This window comes from Primulina eburnea, chromosome 8, assembly GCF_022965805.1.
Source record: "Primulina eburnea isolate SZY01 chromosome 8, ASM2296580v1, whole genome shotgun sequence".
In the NCBI taxonomy this organism is placed as follows: Eukaryota; Viridiplantae; Streptophyta; class Magnoliopsida; order Lamiales; family Gesneriaceae; genus Primulina; species Primulina eburnea.
Genome location: NC_133108.1, coordinates 35,412,418 through 35,436,882, shown reverse-complemented (window position 1 = coordinate 35,436,882; position 24,465 = coordinate 35,412,418). Strand labels below are relative to the sequence as shown.

At 38.3% G+C, this 24,465-nt stretch overlaps 1 protein-coding gene across 6 annotated transcripts; it reads right to left on the bottom strand.

The window, feature by feature from the left end:
• Window positions 1–19,913: 19,913 nt before the first annotated feature.
• LOC140839441 (ABSCISIC ACID-INSENSITIVE 5-like protein 2) lies at window positions 19,914–23,841 on the bottom strand. 6 transcript variants are annotated; one of them, XM_073206148.1, is made up of 5 exons: window positions 23,753–23,841; window positions 23,542–23,631; window positions 22,370–23,435; window positions 22,200–22,271; window positions 19,914–20,292 (listed from the first exon to the last, which is right to left on the bottom strand). In XM_073206148.1, the coding sequence occupies exons 3-5, from the start codon at window positions 23,195–23,197 to the stop codon at window positions 20,212–20,214; spliced, it is 981 nt and encodes a 326-aa protein (XP_073062249.1). In that variant the 5' UTR covers window positions 23,198–23,435; window positions 23,542–23,631; window positions 23,753–23,841; the 3' UTR covers window positions 19,914–20,211. The 6 variants fall into 6 exon arrangements, with proteins under 6 accessions (XP_073062249.1, XP_073062247.1, XP_073062251.1 ...); XM_073206146.1 differs by having other exon boundaries at window positions 22,370–23,262; XM_073206150.1 differs by having other exon boundaries at window positions 22,370–23,262; window positions 23,546–23,631.
• Between the last annotated feature and the right edge of the window lie 624 nt (window positions 23,842–24,465).

Here is a 24,465-nt window from a genome sequence, read left to right as displayed (position 1 = left end):
ATTCAGCTGAACTTCTGTCGGATGCAAAACATGAGACTCATCCGCTACGTATCGTCTCAACAAGGACACATGAAACACATTGTGAACACTAGACAGATACGGTGGCAAAGCTAATCTGTAGGCCAAATCTCCCACACATTCTAAGATCTCAAAAGGACCAATGAATCTCGGAGATAGCTTACCCTTGAGTCCAAATCTCAGAATCCTCCGAAAAGGTGATACCTTGAGAAACACTTTTTCGCCTGCATCAAAATGAAGAGGTCTGCGCTTGGTGTTCGCATAACACGCTTGTCGATCCTGAGCAGTCTTAATCCGCTGTTTGATCACAAGAACTTTGTCCATGGCCTGCTGAATCAATTCTGGACCCTCGACCTGTCGTTCTCCGACTTCTTCCCAGAACAGAGGAGTACGACAACGTCGACCATACAATGCTTCAAACGGAGACATACCAATACTCCTATGAAAACTGTTGTTGTATGCAAACTCTATCAGCGGCAGATGATCCTGCCAAGCTGGCCCGAAATCCATCACACAAGATCTCAACATATCCTCAAGAGTACGAATAGTCCTCTCTGACTGACCGTCAGTCTCTGGGTGATATGCAGTACTCAAACTCAAGGTAGTGCCCAAAGCTTGCTGAAAGCTGCCCCAAAATCTAGATGTAAATCGAGGATCTCTGTCACTAACGATACTCACGGGCACACCATGAAACCGTACAATCTCCTGAATGTACAACCGTGCCATCCGATCGAAAGTGAAATCTCTGTTATACGGAAGAAAATGGGCAGACTTAGTAAGTCGATCCACTACCACCCAGATAGCATCTCTATTCCCCACAGACATAGGCAAGTGAGTCACGAAGTCCATCGTGATATGCTCCCACTTCCACTCCGGAATAGGAAGATTCTGTAACAAACCTCCGGGTCGTCGATACTCAGCCTTCACCTGCTGACAGACTAGGCACTTGGAGACATACTGATAAACATTACGTTTCATACCTTTCCACCAAAATCGAGTCCTCAAATCTTTATACATCTTGTTGCTCCCCGGATGAACACTCAACTTGCTACGATGAGCCTGGGACAAAATCTCCTCCCTCAAAGTGTCATCTTCCGGTACAACAACACGACCAGATAAACACAAAAGACCCTCGGACTGATAGTGGAATCCAGAAGTATTATCTCTATCAGCCAACCGAGCTAATTTCTGAACCTTAGAATCAGACATCTGAGCATCTCTAATCCGAGAATACAAAACTGGCTCGGACAAAATAGTAGCTATACGGATACTCTCTGTTCCCTTCCGATGCTTACAATTGAATCCCATCGAACAGAAATCCTGAATAATCCCAGATACAGCACAAGTCTGAAGAGCAGATAACCTCACCTTGCGACTAAGAGCATCGGCCGTGAGATTCGCAGATCCTGGATGATACTTGATCTCACAATCGTAATCCTTGAGTAGATCCATCCAACGACGCTGACGCATGTTCAACTCAGCCTGAGTGAACAGATACTTCAAACTCTTATGATCAGTGAAGATCTCAAATCGCTCACCATACAGATAATGGCGCCAGATTTTCAAAGCAAAAACGATCGCTGCTAATTCCAGATCATGAACAGGATAGTTTTCCTCATGAGGCTTTAACTGTCTCGACGCATAAGCAATCACATGCTCATTCTGCATCAGAACACACCCTAGTCCCTGTAAAGAGGCATCGGTGTAAACACTGAAACCACCAGATCCAGACGGTAAAGCCAAAACAGGCGCAGATGTCAAACGTCTGCGAAGTTCCAAGAAACTCTTTTCGCACTCTGATGTCCACTCAAATGAAACATCTTTCCGAGTGAGCTGAGTGAGTGGCTTAGCAATCTGAGAGAAGTTGACAATGAAACGGCGATAATACCCAGCCAATCCCAGAAAACTGCGGATCTCGGCTACTGTCGTCGGACGCGACCAGTTCAATACCGCTTCCACCTTGCTTGGGTCAACTGAAACTCCCTCGCTAGAAATGACATGACCAAGGAATACAACCCTGTCAATCCAAAACTCACATTTACTCAACTTCGCATAAAGCTGATTCTCGCGAAGTGTCTGTAAAATAATCCTTAAGTGTTGTACGTGTTCTTGCTGATCATGCGAATAGATTAAGATATCATCTATAAACACCACAACAAACTTATCCAAGAAATCCCGAAATACCCGATTCATCAGGTCCATAAAAACTGCTGGTGCATTCGTCACCCCAAAAGGCATAACCAGAAACTCATAATGCCCATACCGGGTTCTGAATGCAGTCTTCGATATATCTCCCTGATGAACTCGAAGCTGATGATAACCAGACCTTAAATCAATCTTGGAATACACAGAGGTACCTTGCAGTTGATCAAATAAATCATCAATCCGTGGCAACGGATACTTATTCTTTATCGTCGCACGATTCAACTGCCGATAATCTATGCAGAGCCGCATAGAACCATCCTTCTTTTTGACAAAAAGAACTGGTGCTCCCCACGGGGACACACTGGGTCGAATATACCCCTTGTCAAGAAGATCCTGCAACTGTTGTTTCAATTCTTGCATCTCCGATGGAGCTAAACGATAAGGAGCTCTAGAGATTGGTGCCGTGCCTGGCACTAAATCAATGCCGAAATCCACTTCCCGAACGGGAGGAAAACCAGGAATCTCCTCGGGAAAAACATCCGGAAAATCGCAAACCACTGGAATGTCACTGATACCGACACTATCTGCGGACGAATCAATAGCATAGATAAGGTATCCTTCCCCGCCCGACTCTAAAGCACGACAGGCTTTCAGAGCAGAAACCACAGGCATCGGGGGTCGCGCTCCCTCTCCATAGAAAAACCAACTGTCGCCCTCAACTGGACGAAACTGCACAAACTTCTGATAACAGTCCACAGTAGCTCTAAACACAGTCAGCACATCTATTCCCAGAATGCAATCAAAATCCTCCATCACAAGAATCATCAAATTAGCAGTTAAAACATTACCCTCAAACTCTAGAGGACAACCCAAAACTAGACGTTTAGCTAGCACCGAATGACCCATCGGCGTGGAAACAGATACCACAACGTCCAAAGAAGTGAAAGGTAACTTGTGACGCTTAGCAAATCTCGCAGATATGAATGAATGAGATGCACCAGTGTCAATGAGAACGTAAGCAGGTAATCCACATAATAAAAACACACTTGCGATAACTCTCTCGTTCTCCTCAGCCGCCTGATCCTGGTTAAGAGCAAAGACCTGCCCTTGAGTACGCGGTCGGAGGTTAGAACCCTGAGTAGACTGTCCCTGCTGTGGCCTCTGATGAACTGAAGCCTGAGAACCAGATCCTGATCCTCCGCCCGTCTGTGGACAATCTCTCTTCATGTGGCCCATCTCTCCGCACTTGTAACAAGCACCCGCAACCTTGCGACAACGCTCCGTCGGATGATCCTTCCCGCAATGCTGACACGGGCCCTTCTTCTTCCCAAAATGGTGAATTCCTCCAGATCCAGAGGAAGAAGAAGTAGACCCAGCCTTCTTGAATGCTTGGGCGCGGGGACCCAAAGAACTAGTAGGACGAGCAGACTGCATGGCTCGACCTCTCAGCAAACTGCCCTCAGCCTGGCGACAACGATTCACAAGACCTTCATACGATGTCGGATCATCGCAGACAACAACCCGATCATAAATCTCCTGATTGAGGCCCTGAAGAAAATGGTTATACTTGGCCATAGCATTGTCACTGACATGCGGAACATACGGAAGCAACTCAAAGAACTTCTGCTGATACTCATCAACAGACAAACTTCCCTGCTTCAGATTGATCAACTCAATCGCCTTGGTCTGCAGAAGAGCTGGCGGAAAGTAAAGCAGCATGAAAGCGGCTCGGAAATCGGCCCAAAGAACTCGACCCTGTCGCTGAACTATCGGTGCAGAGGTAGACCTCCACCACTTGCGCGCACCACCCTCCAACAAGAAATCAAGGGTATCAATCTGCTGCTCCGCCGAGCACTGAAAAGTCTTGAAGCAGCTCTCCATCCTCTCGAGCCAGTTCTCCGCAACATCCGGAGTCTCACCGCCCGAAAGAGGTTTCGGCCCCATCTGCAAGAACCGATGCATACTAAAACTCCGAGGCTCATCACGACGGTGTTGACGACGTTCTCGATGCTCTCGGCGGCGCTCCCGATCGTCGCGGTCTCCCCAGCGTCCAATGCTGCCATGACTACTAGCATCGTCGTCAAAACCAGACATCGCTAGCTACACAAGATACTAGAGATTAAACCCAAAAGAACAGTTCCTAATCCCAAAATCTTAATGCATGCTCTGATACCATAAATGTAGTGACCCGTTCCAGAATCACCTACTAATCAGAACTTAAGCATGCAAAATTTAACATTAAAACTGAATCAGATAAACAGCGGAAAACAGTAATACAACCCAATCGAATCTGTAAGTACAAAAATACTTAAACAACCAGATCGAACTAAATTCAAGAACAAATACTGACAACTACAAGTCAACCTCTGCCAGCTCCCTGTCCACTCCCTCCTGGACCGTCCAACCTGAGACCTGCCCCATCGAATAGGGTGTCCAAAACAGAGATAAACCGAGGACGTGAGCATAAAACGCTCAGCACCGAAAGCATGAGTATACAAGACTATGACATGCATGTATGCAAAATGTACTGGATACCAGGATCTGGGTATAACGAAATACTGCTCAGGTAAATGACGTCAAGGTATGTAGCACTCTGCGCCGTCGCACCAGGAGGTGGCTCCCATACCAAAATAAACCTGTGGATATACCGGTGACCTGACCACCGTCGGCCAACGGGGTCCAACCATCCACAACAAACGAGGGCTGAGCACCCTCTCAACAGGCTATCTCAAAAATAGTCAGGCTCAACATGATTATGCAAATGCCGCATAATAAACCATGCATCATATGACAGATAATAATGCAACATATAAACATGCAACACATAGTAAAGCATACTCAATCCTGCTATCTCGGATAGTACTTTCGTACCTCAAATCAGTAGATCCTAGCAATCAGCCCTAGAATCAAGCCTGCGTCCGTAGTCAGCCCACTGATGTCGCTAGCTCCCAACTAGAGCACAGCTCCGCTACAAGACTAGTAGCTCCCCGCTAGTGCCTAAACCTCGGGAAAAGACTAGAAATCCATCAGAAACGACTAAAACGCTCTGGAACACTCGGAATTGGCGAGTAAAAAGTGAAACCTCGCGCCTCTATTTATAGACAACGATCGGAAGATCCGATCCACTTCGGAAGATCCGATCTGGCACACTTCGGACCTTCCGAACCTTTATCGGACGATCCGAACCCTGCATGTCTTCCACGTGTCCAGACACCTGTCTTCGGACGATCCGAACCCTGATCGGACGATCCGAACTCTGCATGTCTTCCACGTGTCCAGCCACCTGTCTTCGGACGATTCGAACCCTCTTCGGACGATCCGAACCCGCTTCGGACGATCCGAACTCTGTTCGGTCCTTCCGATCCCACCGAAATATAATTAATCCAATAATTAACTCAAATTAGGCATCGGGATACTACAGTACATAATCTGATCAATATCTGAACAAAATACAATCTGATTCATATCAACGATATCACGATGAAATCTAAATCATTACTGAATCTGATCAATTCAAATCAACTGATGTTGCGACGGCATAACAATACAGTCTCGGTAACCCCGTCAATCTCAACATCACAGATATAATATCAGAATTCATAATCAATACTGGTATAACTCGTAATCTCAATGATAACACAAATCTGATATTGAATCTCAGTCAAATCAACTCTGAAATTCATAACAATTACAAGCACAGTCTGTTCTTTAATCTGACTTCAATTATACAATATCTACTGTAGCAGAAACATCATATCTGATTCATATTCAATTCTGACAATATCATAAATTCAAATCTTGTCTAAACGTAACAAATCTTACGTCTAGTTGTACTCTGCGTTGCTAGGAACACGGTACTGTGCTCGGATTCAAAATTGAATAGACGGTTCGCTCGCAAATCAATTTCCATGATGAAATTTGAAAAGCTCCCTCCTGACCTCGATTTTTGTTCTGAATTCTGAAGGTTATTCGCTTGCTTATATATATATACATGCATTGCATAATACAAGGGCAAGTGGCGTTGTGCATGTTCTGCACGTTTCGCGCATATGCGCGAACAATGTCGCGCATATGCGCCAGTTATTCAAACTAGCGCTTTGTCTTCTCGCGCATATGCGCCACTCTTCTCGCGCATATGCGCCAAACCTACTGCCCCTCCCGCGCATGTGCGCCATTTCCGTCGCGCATATGCGCCAATGCTACTGTACGTTCCGCGCATGTGCGCGCATTCCAGTCACGCATGTGCGCGCATGGTTCTGTCTTCCTCGCGCATGTGCGCCGATACATGTCGCGCATGTGCACGGGGACTTCTCTTTGCATCTCTTAAATTTTCTATCGTCTTTTCCCGTCCGATCCGTTCCGTCTATAATCATATCAATTATCATCTATGATTATAGTAATCATTTCCAAATCTTTTCAGATTAACCGGATTAATTTCTCGGGCCTTACATTTCTTCCCCTCTTAGGTCTGAGTTCGTCCTCGAACTCGCAAGTGATCAATTCAGATATATCAGAAGAAATGTATACAGAGTTTTAAATCAAAAACTTATCTCAATGAATCTATTCTGAAATCTCAATCTTATATTCTCGATCAAGGACATATTCAATCTTCCACTCCAAATACCAAGCATCATCATCCGATGTTGGTTTATCCAATTTGTCATTTCTGAGCTATCTTTATTCCTTTCTGAATCTTCTTTATAAGGACTCTGTAGTACTCACTGTACAATGTGTCGTCTGTAACTATCTCAGTACTCTTTTGATAGCTATCACCACACAATTACCCATAAAGTAACAATACCTCCTGTCAACTAGTGCTAGCATCCAGCACTACCGCTCTCTGGATATCTTCCATATCTGGATAGTACACTCTGGTTATCCGTCAATCTGTAACACGATCTAAGAGAAAACTCATGATATACTGTGTTACAAATACAAAATCAAGCAACATCACCATCTGATATGCTCTACTTCTGTATTCTAGTTATTCTGACCATTTTTTTTACATTGATCTGTGTCATTTGGTCGTGTTTGTACGTCATCTTGTACAAACTAATAGATATAGATTGAACAATCTGTCAATCATAATCATATCATATTTCAATCTGGAGAAAATGGCGGTAATTTCATTACGAAAGCCATAGAAATACACTCCCATTTCTATTCAGAAACATACATATCTGTAATAATCTTCTGATTTCTGTCTTCATTTATTGACAATTCGTACAATTCAGTACAATTTCTGCCAAAATTTCCGTACAAATCTGTCACAACTGACTTAATCTGTCTATATCAAAACTGTCTGTTCGAATATCATACATTCTCAGTCACAAACATGACAACTGAAGTCACTACAGCGCATTTCTGACACTATCTGTGATTTCAACTTCGAACTATTCTGCATAACAATCAGTTAATAATAAAAATTAAAGAAGAAATACCTACCTGGTATTCGGCTCTGACTATCAATATCAATTCTGTTATACAATACTGAAACATTCTGATATCACAAGCTAGTCAATTTCATACAAACACAAAATCATATATCTGTTACTCTGATCGTTACACTATTCTGATTATCAAAATCAAGTTCTGAACATTCTGATCGCATTTCTGAATAGCTGTACCTCTCGAAAACAACTCTGATACAATTGAACTGTATATATTCTCAACGGTTGACAACAATCTGTATCATATACGGATTCAAAACAACAGTAATATCACACCAGATACAAAATATCAGTAACCTATGCAGATCTAGTGAGTTCAGTGAACTCATAAAACAACTAGTTCTAGTAAATATCTTCATGTCATTCTGATCAACTGTTATATCTCATCTGCAAATAAAATATGCTCCCCAAAACAATATAAGATGTCTCAAATACTGATTTAGAACAATAACAATATTCAGCAGATATAAAGCAACAGTCGAATAAAATAATCTGCCAAATCAGACAAAATACATTTCTGACAATTCTGACATTTCTGAAATTTCTGATCTTTCTAATATCGGTATCCTATCTGTCACTGATTGCAATCTCAACTGTGTCAAACTCACTCGGTATACTAACTTCAGATAACGCATACTCTGAATACAATCTGTTTCAAGCAGGATTCTTATCTGAATAATTTCTGTATACAATAATCCTAATTCTCAGAATATTCACTACAATCTTTAAATATTCAATTCTTTCAATTCGGTATGTATTATTCTGTATATTCAATATCATTCTGTACTGAATCTAACATACAAACAATACCTGATCTACATTCAATTTCTGAAGTATATCTTTCTGAGATCACACCAATCTGAGATCTTATCTAGGCAAACATCAGCCAACTCATATATCACTGGCAAATCTGCCAATGCTAGGCTCGATTTCAGTGGATCTACTGAATACATAAGGATGCAATCTGCTCATTTCTGTACTAATCGAGTCATATGCAATACAAATATCAAAGGAATTCTAAATCTAGAATCCTTATCGTGGTATCTCCACTGATCAGTCATCTCTGGTCTGAATCTTACTATTTCTGGAACAATTTCAACAATCTGTCTGTACTTGTTCAGCATTTATATATCAACAATGCGTTCAAATCAGAAAACAGAAGTACATCATAATCTATCTCTATTTCATTCTCATCTTACTGTAGTATACAATATATGCAGAAATCTCTGATATCAATATTTCATCCACAAGTAAGGACATCAATACTACAGTACATACAAACCCAACAGATACAGCATATCTCCATGCAACTCAGTCAAAGATATTCTTAACAAATGCATTAGTATATATCAATACATATGCAATAGAATCATAAAGAATAGTATCTGTTGTGAATTCTGGATCTGTGTTTTCAATTACACTCTGTTCCCTACAATCTTCGGGAACGCTTCTGGGGACAGACTTTAGCAAAGTGTTCCGGCTGTCCACAAATATTGTATCTACCAGTCACTCCCTGGCATTGCTCGGTGGGATGTCTCCCTCCGCAACTCCTGCAATACACTCCAGTATGGCTTGGACCAGAAACGCTGGAGCTAGATGAATCGCTTCCTGGCTTCTTCCGAGCTTTCAGCAAATCTTGCTTCCCACTCGTACTGCCGTGATCATATCGGAGAGGGGATTGCTGTGTCTGGTGTTGCTTCACACACAACCTCCCTAGCTGTCTAATCAGACTTGCCTCCGCTCTCTTCGCTCTGCTCAGGATGTCAGCAAAATGGTAAGGTCGCTGCAGATTCATAAATGCCACTACCTCCGAATTCAACCCTCTGATGAACTGATTTACTATAGCTTCATCATTTCCAGCTATCTGAGGAGCAAAATGCAGTAGAGTAGAGAATTTGGCGGTATATTCATCAATATTCAACTGTCCTTGGCTCAAATTCTTAAACTCTGCTTTCTTGTCCTCCCGGTACGAGGCTGAGAAAAATCGTCGATAAAATTCAGTTCTGAATATTTCCCACGAAATCACTGTACCTCTCTGTTCCCACATTTTTCTACTGGTAATCCACCAACTCCTGGCGGCTTCTCGTAACTGATAAGGTACCATTTTAACTCTCTGTTCATCTGTACAATCAAGTAAATTGAACAGTATTTCTATATCATCAAACCAGTTCTGACAATCTTCTGATGTCTCGGAACCACTCAGAATCGGTGGCTGTAATAACTGAAATTCTTTCATATTTTCTTCTAGCTGGGTTTCTGATGCATCTATCTGTTCAGACGAAGTACTACCCTTTTCTGAAATTCTTCGAGGCGGTATATCTGATAATCAAACATATTAGTACACAATCTATACAATCTGTCTCATCCCTCCTCTGATCATGATCATATACCTCTGATCCAGACTCGGTTCTGATTCAGGCTTAGTAATTACATGCTGCAATCAACTCAGATACAAACAACATGTAATAGGGAAAACAGTAAATCATGCTAGCACATATCATGCAAGTCAACATTGACATGAATCTCATGTTAGCAATCACATGCAAGGAAGACAATTCAATCTACCCCGCTCATTCTCTACTATCTCATTCTAAAGGATCTATCGCTCTGATACCACCTGGTGTGGGGACCCGGACGCTGATCTTTTTCTTAATCTTCTTTTGGGATTTAATTATCAATTAAGATAAAACAGGGTCTAAAAATTTTTCTTTTTAAAATGTAAATACGGAAGGTAATGGAATCTAAATAATATACATTTCAGTATAAAATACATTTCAGTATAAAAGTACAATAATGTACAATCTAAGTCTAAGGTTCGGTTACTAAGTTCAAGTAATAAACCAAATCTACAGTAAGTCCGGAATCACCACGCTAAACTCGTCTTCTCTCGTCATCTTCTCGACCCCGATCATGCCCCACTTGTTGTCATGCACACATACAAAACAAGACAACAGCCGGATAACTCCGGTGAGAATAAATCCCAGTATAAAACATGGTAAGTATGTATAGAAACAATCTAAATCTTAAAACATGCTATCATGATCATATTCAAAAGTAATAGATTTCATAATCTATGAAATCAAATCGAAATAAGCATGCAACTCCATCAAGATAAACATGTAATTTAAATCAAATCATATCAACATGCTGTCATAACTGAAAGCAATAAACCTGGGTTTCATAGTCTATGAAACCATATCTATAAACACCTGCAGTTCTAGTCAAATCATGTCTAGACTCGACTCAACTATAACTCTAGGGATCCCGGTGTGAATAAGACGTCAATGGCTGTCACCTACCCTCCCAATCGGGGTGACTGTACGTCTTATTTCTAGACTTCGGTCTGAGCTGTATCGAGTAATCTACAATAGGAGGGTGTCTGCTCCTACGTAACGATACACCGAACGTCTAGAAGTCTGACTATCTGTCAAACTTTCCTATCTCAAATGCAATGTATAACAATCTGTAAACAAAGCATGCTCATTTCCAAAAGATTTGAATATAAAGTCTATAAACAAATCATAATCATATCAGAAGATAAACAATAATCAAGTATGTGATTTTATTGGGAAACTCAAATGAGATCTGATTTGAGTTATATCTTCCCAGATATCACATGAATTATACCTTTGTCGTCCCTGTCTGACGAAGACGATGACCTGTATTCAAATCTGTCCATATCCAATCTGAAAAGACAATATCGAATACATAGTATCAATGAATAACTCACTTCACAATCTGTTCTGATAAATACTCAACTCAGTACATAATCTGATCAATATCTGAACAAAATACAATCTGATTCATATCAACGATATCACGATGAAATCTAAATCATTACTGAATCTGATCAATTCAAATCAACTGATGTTGCGACGGCATAACAATACAGTCTCGGTAACCCCGTCAATCTCAACATCACAGATATAATATCAGAATTCATAATCAATACTGGTATAACTCGTAATCTCAATGATAACACAAATCTGATATTGAATCTCGGTCAAATCAACTCTGAAATTCATAACAATTACAAACACAGTCTGTTCTTTAATCTGACTGTAGCAGAAACATCATATCTGATTCATATTCAATTCTGACAATATCATAAATTCAAATCTTGTCTAAACGTAACAAAACTTACGTCTAGTTGTACTCTGCGTTGCTAAGAACACGGTACTGTGCTCGGATTCAAAATTGAATAGACGGTTCGCTCGCAAATCAATTTCCATGATGAAATTTGAAAAGCTCCCTCCTGACCTCGATTTTTGTTCTGAATTCTGAAGGTTATTCGCTTGCTTATATATATATATACATGCATTGCATAATACAAGGGCAAGTGGCGTTGTGCATGTTCTGCACGTTTCGCGCATATGAGCGAACAATGTCGCGCATATGCGCCAGTTATTCAAACTAGCGCTTTGTCTTCTCGTGCATATGCGCCACTCTTCTCGCGCATATGCGCCAAACCTACTGCCCCTCCCGCGCATGTGCGCCATTTCCGTCGCGCATATGCGCCAATGTTACTGTACGTTCCACGCATGTGCGCGCATTCCAGTCGCGCATGTGCGCGCATGGTTCTGTCTTCCTCGTGCATGTGCGCCGATACATGTCGCGAATGTGCACGGGGACTTCTCTTTGCATCTCTTAAATTTTCTATCGTCTTTTCCCGTCCGGTCCGTTTCGTCTATAATCATATCAATTATCATCTATGATTATAGTAATCATTTCCAAATCTTTTCAGATTAACCGGATTAATTTCTCGGGCCTTACATTTCTTCCCCTCTTAGGTCTGAGTTCGTCCTCGAACTCGCAAGTGATCAATTCAGATATATCAGAAGAAATGTATACAGAGTTTTAAATCAAAAACTTATCTCAATGAATCTATTCTGAAATCTCAATCTTATATTCTCGATCAAGGACATATTCAATCTTCCACTCCAAATACCAAGCATCATCATCCGATGTTGGTTTATCCAATTTGTCATTTCTGAGCTATCTTTATTCCTTTCTGAATCTTCTTTATAAGGACTCTGTAGTACTCACTGTACAATGTGTCGTCTGTAACTATCTCAGTACTCTTTTGATAGCTATCACCACACAATTACCCATAAAGTAACAATACCTCCTGTCAACTAGTGCTAGCATCCAGCACTACCGCTCTCTGGATATCTTCCATATCTGGATAGTACACTCTGGTTATCCGTCAATCTGTAACACGATCTAAGAGAAAACTCATGATATACTGTGTTACAAATACAAAATCAAGCAACATCACCATCTGATATGCTCTACTTCTGTATTCTAGTTATTCTGACCATTTTTTTGACATTGATCTGTGTCATTTGGTCGTGTTTGTACGTCATCTTGTACAAACTAATAGATATAGATTGAACAATCTGTCAATCATAATCATATCATATTTCAATCTGGAGAAAATGGCGGTAATTTTATTACGAAAGCCATAGAAATACACTCCCATTTCTATTCAGAAACATACATATCTGTAATAATCTTCTGATTTCTGTCTTCATTTATTGACAATTCGTACAATTCAGTACAATTTCTGCCAAAATTTCCGTACAAATCTGTCACAACTGACTTAATCTGTCTATATCAAAACTGTCTGTTCGAATATCATACATTCTCAGTCACAAACATGACAACTGAAGTCACTACAGCGCATTTCTGACACTATCTGTGATTTCAACTTCGAACTATTCGGCATAACAATCAGTTAATAATAAAAATTAAAGAAGAAATACCTACCTGGTATTCGGCTCTGACTATCAATATCAATTCTGTTATACAATACTGAAACATTCTGATATCACAAGCTAGTCAATTTCATACAAACACAAAATCATATATCTGTTACTCTGATCGATACACTATTCTGATGATCAAAATCAAGTTCTGAACATTCTGATCGCATTTCTGAATAGCTGTACCTCTCTAAAACAACTCTGATACAATTGAACTGTATATATTCTCAACGGTTGACAACAATCTGTATCATATACGGATTCAAAACAACAGTAATATCACACCAGATACAAAATATCAGTAACCTATGCAGATCTAGTGAGTTCAGTGAACTCATAAAACAACTAGTTCTAGTAATTATCTTCATGTCATTCTGATCAACTGTTATATCTCATCTGCAAATAAAATATGCTCCCCAAAACAATATAAGATGTCTCAAATACTGATTTAGAACAATAACAATATTCAGCAGATATAAAGCAACAGTCGAATAAAATAATCTGCCAAATCAGACAAAATACATTTCTGACAATTCTGACATTTCTGAAATTTCTGATCTTTCTAATATCGGTATCCTATCTGTCACTGATTGCAATCTCAACTGTGTCAAACTCACTCGGTATACTAACTTCAGATAACGCATACTCTGAATACAATCTGTTTCAAGCAGGATTCTTATCTGAATAATTTCTGTATACAATAATCCTAATTCTCAGAATATTCACTACAATCTTTAAATATTCAATTCTTTCAATTCGGTATGTATTATTCTGTATATTCAATATCATTCTGTACTGAATCTAACATACAAACAATACCTGATCTACATTCAATTTCTGAAGTCTATTTTTCTGAGATCACACCAATCTGAGATCTTATCTAGGCAAACATCAGCCAACTCATATATCACTGGCAAATCTGCCAATGCTAGGCTCGATTTCAGTGGATCTACTGAATACATAAGGATGCAATCTGCTCCTTTCTGTACTAATCGAGTCATATACAATACAAATATCAAAAGAATTCTAAATCTAGAATCCTTATCGTGGTATCTCCACTGATCAGTCATCTCTGGTCTGAATCTTACTATTTCTGGAACAATTTCAACAATCTGTCTGTACTTGTTCAGCATATATATATCAACAATGCGTTCAAATCAGAAAACACAAGTACATCATAATCTATCTCTATTTCATTCTCATCTTACTGTAATATACAATATATGCAGAAATCTCTGATATCAATATTTCATCCAGAAGTAAGGACATCAATACTACAGTACATACAAACCCAACAGATACAGCATATCTCCATGCAACTCAGTCAAAGATATTCTTAACAAATGCATTAGTATATATCAATACATATGCAATAGAATCATAAAGAATAGTACCTGTTGTGAATTCTGGATCTGTGTTTTCAATTAAACTCTGTTCCCTACAATCTTCGGGAACGTTTCTGGGGACAGACTTTAGCAAAGTGTTCCGGCTGTCCACAAATATTGTATCTACCAGTCACTCCCTGGCATTGCTCTGTGGGATGTCTCCCTCCGCAACTCCTGCAATACACTCCAGTATGGCTTGGACCAGAAACGCTGGAGCTAGATGAATCGCTTCCTGGCTTCTTGAATGGCTTCTTCCGAGCTTTCAGCAAATCTTGCTTCCCACTCGTACTGCCGTGATCATATCGGAGAGGGGATTGCTGTGTCTGGAGTTGCTTCACACACAACCTCCCTAGCTGTCTAATCAGACTCGCCTCCGCTCTCTTCGCTCTACTCAGGATGTCAGCAAAATGGTAAGGTCGCTGCAGATTCATAAATGCCACTACCTCCGAATTCAACCCTCTGATGAACTGTTTTACTATAGCTTCATCATTTCCAGCTATGTGAGGAGCAAAATGCAGTAGAGTAGAGAATTTGGCGGTATATTCATCAATATTCAACTGTCCTTGGCTCAAATTCTCAAACTCTGCTTTCTTGTCCTCCCGGTACGAGGCTGAGAAAAATCGTCGATAAAATTCAGTTCTGAATATTTCCCACGAAATCACCGTACCTCTTGGTAATCCACCAACTCCTGGCGGCTTCTCGTAACTGATAAGGTACCATTTTAACTCTCTGTTCATCTGTACAATCAAGTAAATTGAACAGTATTTCTATATCATCAAACCAGTTCTGACAATCTTCTGATGTCTCGGAACAACTCAGAATCGGTGGCTGTAATAACTGAAATTCTTTCATATTTTCTTCTAGCTGGGTTTCTGATGCATCTATCTGTTCAGACGAAGTACTACCCTTTTCTGAAATTCTTCGAGGCGGTATATCTGATAATCAAACAGATTAGTACACAATCTATACAATCTGTCTCATCCCTCCTCTGATCATGATCATATACCTCTGATCCAGACTCGGTTCTGATTCAGGCTTAGTAATTACATGCTGCAATCAACTCAGATACAAACAACATGTAATAGGGAAAACAGTAAATCATGCTAGCACATATCATGCAAGTCAACATTGACATGAATCTCATGTTAGCAATCACATGCAAGGAAGACAATTCAATCTACCCCGCTCATTCTCTACTATCTCATTCTAAAGGATCTATCGCTCTGATACCACCTGGTGTGGGGACCCGGACGCTGATCTTTTTCTTAATCTTCTTTTGGGATTTAATTATCAATTAAGATAAAACAGGGTCTAAAAATTTTTCTTTTTAAAATGTAAATACGGAAGGTAATGGAATCTAAATAATATACATTTCAGTATAAAATACATTTCAGTATAAAAGTACAATACTGTACAATCTAAGTCTAAGGTTCGGTTACTAAGTTCAAGTAATAAACCAAATCTACAGTAAGTCCAGAATCACCACGCTAAACTCGTCTTCTCTCGTCATCTTCTCGACCCCGATCATGCCCCACCTGTTGTCATGCACACATACAAAACAAGACAACAGCCGGATAACTCCGGTGAGAATAAATCCCAGTATAAAACATGGTAAACATGTATAGAAACAATCTAAATCTTAAATCATGCTATCATGATCATATTCAAAAGTAATAGATTTCGTAATCTATGAAATCAAATCGAAATAAGCATGCAACTCCATTCAGATAAACATGCAATTTAAATCAAATCATATCAACATGCTGTCATAACTGAAAGCAATAAACCTGGGTTTCATAGTCTATGAAACCATATCTATAAACACCTGCAGTTCTAGTCAAATCATGTCTAGACTCGACTCAACTATAACTCTAGGGATCTCGGTGTGAATAAGACGTCAATGGCTGTCACCTACCCTCCCAATCGGGGTGACTGTACGTCTTATTCCTAGACTTCGGTCTGAGCTGTATCGAGTAATCTACAATAGGAGGGTGTCTGCTCCTACGTAACGATACACCGAACGTCTAGAAGTCTGACTATCTGTCAAACTTTCCTATCTCAAATGCAATGTATAACAATCTGTAAACAAAGCATGCTCATTTCCAAAAGATTTGAATATAAAGTCTATAAACAAATCATAATCATATCAGAAGATAAACAACAATCAAGTATGTGATTTTATTGGGAAACTCAAATGAGATCTGATTTGAGTTATATCTTCCCAGATATCACATGAATTATACCTTTGTCGTCCCTGTCTGACGAAGACGATGACCTGTATTCAAATCTGTCCATATCCAATCTGAAAAGACAATATCGAATACATAGTATCAATGAATAATTCACTTCACAATCTGTTCTGATCAATACTCAACTCAGTACATAATCTGATCAATATCTGAACAAAATAGAATCTGATTCATATCAACGATATCACGATGAAATCTAAATCATTACTGAATCTGATCAATTCAAATCAACTGATGTTGCGACGGCATAACAATACAGTCTCGGTAACCCCGTCAATCTCAACATCACAGATATAATATCAGAATTCATAATCAATACTGGTATAACTCGTAATCTCAATGATAACACAAATCTGATATTGAATCTCAGTCAAATCAACTCTGAAATTCATAACAATTACAAACACAGTCTGTTCTTTAATCTGACTTCAATTATACAATATCTACTGTAGCAGAAACATCATATCTGATTCATATTCAATTCTGAGAATATCATAAATTCAAATCTTATCTAAACGTAACAAAACTTACGTCTAGTTGTACTCTGCGTTTCTAGGAACACGGTACTGTGCTCGGATTCAAAATTGAATAGACGGTTCGCTCGCAAATCAATTTCCATGATGAAATTTGAAAAGCTCCCTCCTGACCTCGATTTTTGTTCTGAATTCTGAAGGTTATTCGCTTGCTTATATATATATACATGCATTGCATAATACAAGGGCAAGTGGCGTTGTGCATGTTCTGCACGTTTCGCGCATATGCGCGAACAATGTCGCGCATATGCGCCAGTTATTCAAACTAGCGCTTTGTCTTCTCGCGCATATGCGCCACTCTTCTCGCGCATATGCGCCAAACCTACTGCCCCTCCCGCGCATGTGCGCCATTTCCGTCGCGCATATGCGCCAATGCTACTGTACGTTCCGCGCATGTGCGCGCATGGTTCTGTCTTCCTCGCGCATGTGCGCCGATACATGTCGCGCATGTGCACGGGGACTTCTCTTTGCATCTCTTAAATTTTCTATCGTCTTTCCCCGTCCGATCCGTTCCGTCTATAATCATATCAATTATCATCTATGATTATAGTAATCTTTTCAGATTAACCGGATTAATTTCTCGGGCCTTACATACATCCACTTCTTTTATTTTTTTAAAAAAACTAAATCAATGTATATTTAAATAAATAAAATATTTTGTCTAAAAAATAAAAAAATACAAATTCAAAAATTTTATATTCCAACTATTATTATCATTTTGTTAATCATATTGCTAATAATAATAAAATAAAAAAATAAGTAGAAAGATACGTATATAAATTTTTTTTTCGAAACTAAGCTTACAAATATTTATATAATTTTCTTTTATAAAACAAAAATAAGTACAATTTTTTAAACTAAATTAATTAATATTTCACAAAAATAATTTTTTTTAAAAAAAAAACTGGTTGACAAACTCACAATTTAAATTGCTCTATATTTCAAATTATTGAACTTGAATTCAACTCTCATTTTTTGCATGTATTCTTCCTATTTACTAACAAGATAAGGTATCCAAATTCAATAACAATAATAATTAAAAAACAGCGTTCACTACCAAAATGTTGCAGCCGCACGTGGCAGCTTGGACGCTGCAATTTTGACAGACGCTGCAAAATTTATTGCAACATCCGCGATTGATGGTGGTGTTTTGCTTTAATTTTACAAAATTCCACCATCTATCTTATTTTTTAAATTAAATTTTTTCAAAATTAATTTTTTAAAAACCCATATAGATAGATAAGATTAAATTTACATGTATTTCCTTATCAATTTAGAAAATTTACAAATATCTCATTTATTATCATCTTCAGTATTTTTCAAGTTAAATATGAATGAAGAGTCATCTGGTCTGTTCATAATTGGAAAACATTATGATTCATTTACACTTCAATAGGTATAGATATAATAGAATGGATATGTGGGTTTATTGCACAAGTATGAATCTCATGTGTAAGGATAAATACTTAATCTTTAGATACACCTTTTGGTACAATACCTCAAGAATATCATCTTGTTCACCGTAAAATGCAGGATTCACGTTTTCGAATAATAACTCAAGAATAACATCTTGTTCACTGTGAAATGCATGGACTAAGTGTGCATGTTAGAATAAATTGTAAGAAGTTCAATTTTAAAAACATGCACTAATTAAATTTGGTGTTTTAAAAAAAAGGTTTTAATACATAAATATCAGAGTAGGTTTTATGTAGAGACAGTCTCACTTATCCATGAGACGGATTGACCTAGTTCGTACTTAGAATGAAATGTAATACAAAATTTAGCATAAAAATAATACTCTTTTTTACAAGGTCATATCGTATAAGCAATTCGTTAAAAAATTGAAAATAAATGGAAAATAAAATGAAAAATTATATTTAACTATCAAAATATCGAGTGAAAAAAATCTTGAAGATCCGATGTACTGGCTTCAAATTCCACATTGACTCGCACAACCAATCCAAACTCATTTAATTAAAGATATGAGATGATAAAATAAAATATTAACTTTAGATTGTGCACATGGGGGCCAACTCGTGGCCTGACCAAAAGATGAAGGTTATAATTGTTATATTTTTTAAAAAATATTTTCATTTCAAGAAAATATAAACAAATGTACTCATTACAAAAATAATTAATTAACAAAATATTTTTATCCCATCTTTACATTTCCTTATGAAACAATTATATTACAATTCATAACTTTAATTGATACAAATATCCAAATATTATAATGATACAAATACAAATTGAAATGACATACCAGCACCCAACATACGTCTCATTTCCAACTTAATTTAAAAGTAGAAAACACTTTTCGAAAGTTGGACCAATCCTTGCAGTTGAAAAAAACAACTAGACATCAAAATTCATGGAAAGAGCCAAATACTACCTAAATGAGTAGAGCTTACCAGATAACATGGTGTTGAATGAGCTGATGAGTTACTAAGTTGAACACAATATATCTATGACAATAATGTACATACAGGAACGAGGGTCGTAAGGCTACAAGGAGTCTGAAGGATGTTCACACATAGAAAAACTGGAAGATTACAACCTGAGGCTGTCGTCTGGACAAGATCCTGCATACCGCAAGCACCAAAGACAATAGAAACAAATACTACTAAGTAAAAATAACAGCAGAACACGATGAATCTACACAACCCTCATATAGGAGCAGAACTCGTTCTCCGAAGCTGATACTTCGGCTCGGGTGGTGGCATGCTAGGCAACACCTTCTCCCATTCCTGCAAGTATAGTTATAGCAATTGAAAAAAGGCGTGCATCAAGTGAATATTAGTGTGAAATCAGAGAACAATTAAACAAGAATGTATGCCTTGCTAGCCAAGAAGAGTCCTTAGCCTTTACTAGGCAACGGGTGACAAGAACACCGCCCACAAATTTTTTTGGCTGACTAGAGAAGCAGCGGCATTCTTAGTTTCTATTGCAGGTTTGATAGCCGAAAAGCACTTTGTCAAAACATAAGAACAAAAGTCAAGAGTTATTGGTTTGATTTCTAGTTGTAGCAATTGCTGGTGGGGATTGTCTGGTCTAGCAACAATGTTGACTCAGCTGTGTTGTTCGGCTTAAAATAGCTCAGTTGCAACAATATTATTTACTAAAACTTTAGTAGCTTCGGAAGTACAAAGATACTTCCTCCTTCACTATGAAATCGCTACAAGATCGAGAGTATCTGCTGTTGTGTTGTTTGATTTAGAATATTTGTGATACATCACCATAGTGAAAGAGCTAGTATCCTCTTCCTTCCAAAGATAATTTTGCGCTCAAGTCAAGTAAATAAGACAGAAAAGCTAGGCACAGTGACCAACAGATGAGGAAACTCATAGCTCAAGAAGATGAAAACAGGTATGAAAAATGACGAAAGGCTCAGTTTGCTGAAGTTGCTGCACTTACCAGCTAACTGGGACACGAAATTGGAGCTATTCACACAAATTATAGTTTCTCTACTGATGAAGTACCCAGTCTGCAAGAATTCTCTTGATAGAAAAGAGGTTTGCTTCATTCATTTGGAACAAGGGGATGACAGTAAGGGAAAAGGGGAAGTAAAAGCATGGAAAACGACAAGATATGGTCCAAAAATTGTAATAACTACAACATTTTGTTGGTTAGGTTTGTACATTTTCGAGCATTCATTCCATCTTCCCTCCCACCCCATTAGGAAACAGGAATGATGGATTCAAAGAATATGGCACCCCTCCACTTAGATGTTCCCACTGTCATTTTTTCAAAGAAAAGGTTATGCACCCTTCCCTCTCATCGCCACTCCCATCCCACTTTCACCCAACCTGGAAAGGCAAAAACCAATAGTGGAGCAATTCATAGCATAACTGACATCTTAAAAGAGAAACTTAAATCAAAACCCTGTGGATTCTCTTCCAACTAACACAACAACAAATTTTTGAGCAAGAATACTGTTGTATTATTTTGCCAAATATTTTATGCATGGAAATGGCTAATGCGGATCTAAACAGATTCCACCTAATTATGATACAAATTGGTTTCAGTTACATTATAGTCAGATAAGATGATGAAGCTCAACAGGACTCCTAGTTGCTCAAGGCATAGCTCTAGAAGAAGGAATAAACTAAACGCCGTCAGATTCTTGCTAATAGAACCTAAATAGCATGCCTGATAGTTTCGGAAGTTGACATACATTTCCTATTTTTTCCTCGTAACATCGATGCACACTTCAATGATGAAATTCTGCTAACAGTTTGAAATTGATGGTTCTTACTGGCTCTCCACATAGGAAGCATATTCCTTGACATCTGAATCAGGTTCTTAATCAAAATCTCATTGTAATTGGGGAAAAGTCAATTTTCTCATTTCTGGCTTAGTTAATAAGAAAGGATAGAACCCGGAGTCCCAGACAGTAAGCACGTAGGCTGTTATTTTAACTTTCCTAATCAAATAAAATTTGAATAGTTAAAATATCTAAATGGGGAAATTGCTTAAATGTTTTAGCATCTCACTGTAGCATCTCTCATTATCATATTTCATAAATGAAGTTAGATGTTTAATATTTATGTAGATACTCTATATCCATATGTTCTAATTAGAAGGAATTGCAATTAAATGCTAAAATATTTATAGAAGTAGGTGAAAACAATGGGAATAGAGATAAAAAGGCAACCTTTTGTCTCTTGAGACGTTCATTCTCCTCCTCAAGACGTGAAACCTTGTTTTCCAGCTCATGGGTGTAAGCCTGCACAGTGCACATAAAAAAGTTGACAACTTGTGTCTGTAGCCAACAAGAAGAATCAACAAAATAGGGGTCAGATAGTTTTTGCGGGAAAAACACACCTGCTTCCTAGCTCTTGATCGAGCAGCTGATTCCCTGTTCTTGATCATCCTCTTTTGTCTCCTCTCAACGCTCTTTTCAACAAAATCACCAGGTGCAACCCTTTTTCGTCCAGGAGTCTGAGTATCCGACAAAGTACCCAACCGTGGGGACGAAGGCATGGCTATTTGAGTTTCCGGGTATGCAGCATCCATTATCTGATTTCCACAATGAGGAACAGTTTGTTGAACGGATTGGCTCCGCATGAAAGCAGGAATCTGCTGCATAGGAATAGATGGGATCTGATAATTCATCCATTGGGCTTGTGGGGGTAATCCAATCGCATCAACTCCTCCAAAAACCGGGGCTGAATTATTTTTCCCGGCAGATGATTCAACAACCACTCCTGCCTTAACCAAGAAATCCTCCAAAGTCATTTCACCGAGAGTCCTTTTCCGATCCAGACTACTCCTTCTCTGTCCTTGCTGAATATCCTGCCACACCTCATCAACAGTCTTTCTACTCAGATCCCTGGACAATGTGAGGCTTGACTGGCGGTTCAAAGACGAGCCACACTCAGGCTGCTGCCCAGGTGGCCCATAATCAATGCCTCCTATAGCGTGATTATTATTAGCCTCAACTGTCCACACGGTCTTCAAAAGCTCATCAATATTCATGCTAATTAAAGGTTTCCCCAGATCGCCCAATTGATTCTGCACCTCATCAAGAGTGAGATTGTACAGGGACCCTTGGCTAAGCAAGGGGTTGGATTTCGAGTCCGGATTTTGAACTTGAAGGTCAGGGGTTCCCCCATTGCTGCTGCTGCTACCACCACCCCCTTGAGATCCCATTCTCTCAACCACTATTTAGTAGCCTCACACTCTTCCCCTTCTCCCCTTTCTTCTACACCCACAACCTAAAATTCACTCCATCAAGAAATCAACAATTAAAAAAAAAAAGTTTAAAAAAACCCTTAATCAAAGCAGCAAAACAAACTCCTACACCCAAAGCTTTGCGTGAAATGCACCATTGAATCTAATACAAACTAAAACAGCAACTCATCAAATTAACAAGCGCATCAATCAAAAACTGCAGGGAAAAAAACATCAATTCTCCCAATAATTAGAGGCAGATCAAATCCCATAAAATGCATGAGAACTGGAAAAATTGAGAAAAATCAAACATAGAAACTTACCAACCAGAAGGATTAAAAGATTCCCAGAAAAGAGCAAACTTTTACTCTGAGATTTTGGTCTGCATGCCAGTCACTGCGCTCCAACGCTCGCTGTATATAAATTAAAAAAAAAAACCCAGAAGCCATAAAACTTGATAGCTCAATTTACCTCTGGAAAAATCAATTTTAAATATGGAACGAATTATAAATGCAGAGGAGTTAGAAATTAGACCCGCATTCTATTCTCTCTCTCTCTCGAGAGTAGACTGTATTAATCTTCAAATGCTCGTCTTAAGGAAACACCACCAAGCCTCTATTTTGCAAGTCTGATATATTTTCATAATATATATTTTATGATAATTAAATAATATTATTGTTCCAATTAAATAATATTATTGTTAAATTATAAAGCCATAGGTCTTTGCATATAAAATATATAAAAAATAATATTTTCCCGTTACCGGTACTTGTGCACCCTTTTCGAAGCTTTTGAATATTATAATTTAAAAAAATTATATTTATGAAAGAATCGAGTCGAGATAGATATTCGTCTCACAAAATTATATATATATATATATTTTTAAAAAAATTGTAATACTTATGGTAAATTCATGAAAAAACATTGTTAAAGTGATTTAATTATTGTTTTTAAAACTACAAAATTTTATTAAAATACAATTTATTTTTTAATTTTTATTTTTGAAAAGCACAATTATCCTTTCAAATATAGTTTATGCCATAAATTTTGTATTATTTTTAAGCTTAATAAAATATTATATTCTTAAAATCATGTAATATAAATTCACATTTTATTAAAAATTATATAAAAATCAAATAAAATATACTTAAAAAGTTGTATAAGTTATTTTTTTATATTAAAATTAAATTTATCAAATTTTTCCAAAACCTAGTGGTGAACTATATTTGTTAAAATTCTTTAAAAAA

What these genes read in the sequence shown, in the direction of transcription:
- LOC140839441 (XM_073206145.1), bottom strand. Translation starts at nt 23,197, where the DNA reads ATGGGATCTCAAGGGGGTGGTGGTAGCAGCAGCAGCAATGGGGGAACC. An exon ending in GATCAAGAGCTAGGAAGCAG is followed by an intron (nt 22,272 to 22,369) that starts GTGTGTTTTTCC and finishes TGCACTGTGCAG; the next exon opens with GCTTACACCCATGAGCTGGA. An exon ending in AACGTCTCAAGAGACAAAAG is followed by an intron (nt 20,293 to 22,199) that starts GTTGCCTTTTTA and finishes CTATACTTGCAG; the next exon opens with GAATGGGAGAAGGTGTTGCC.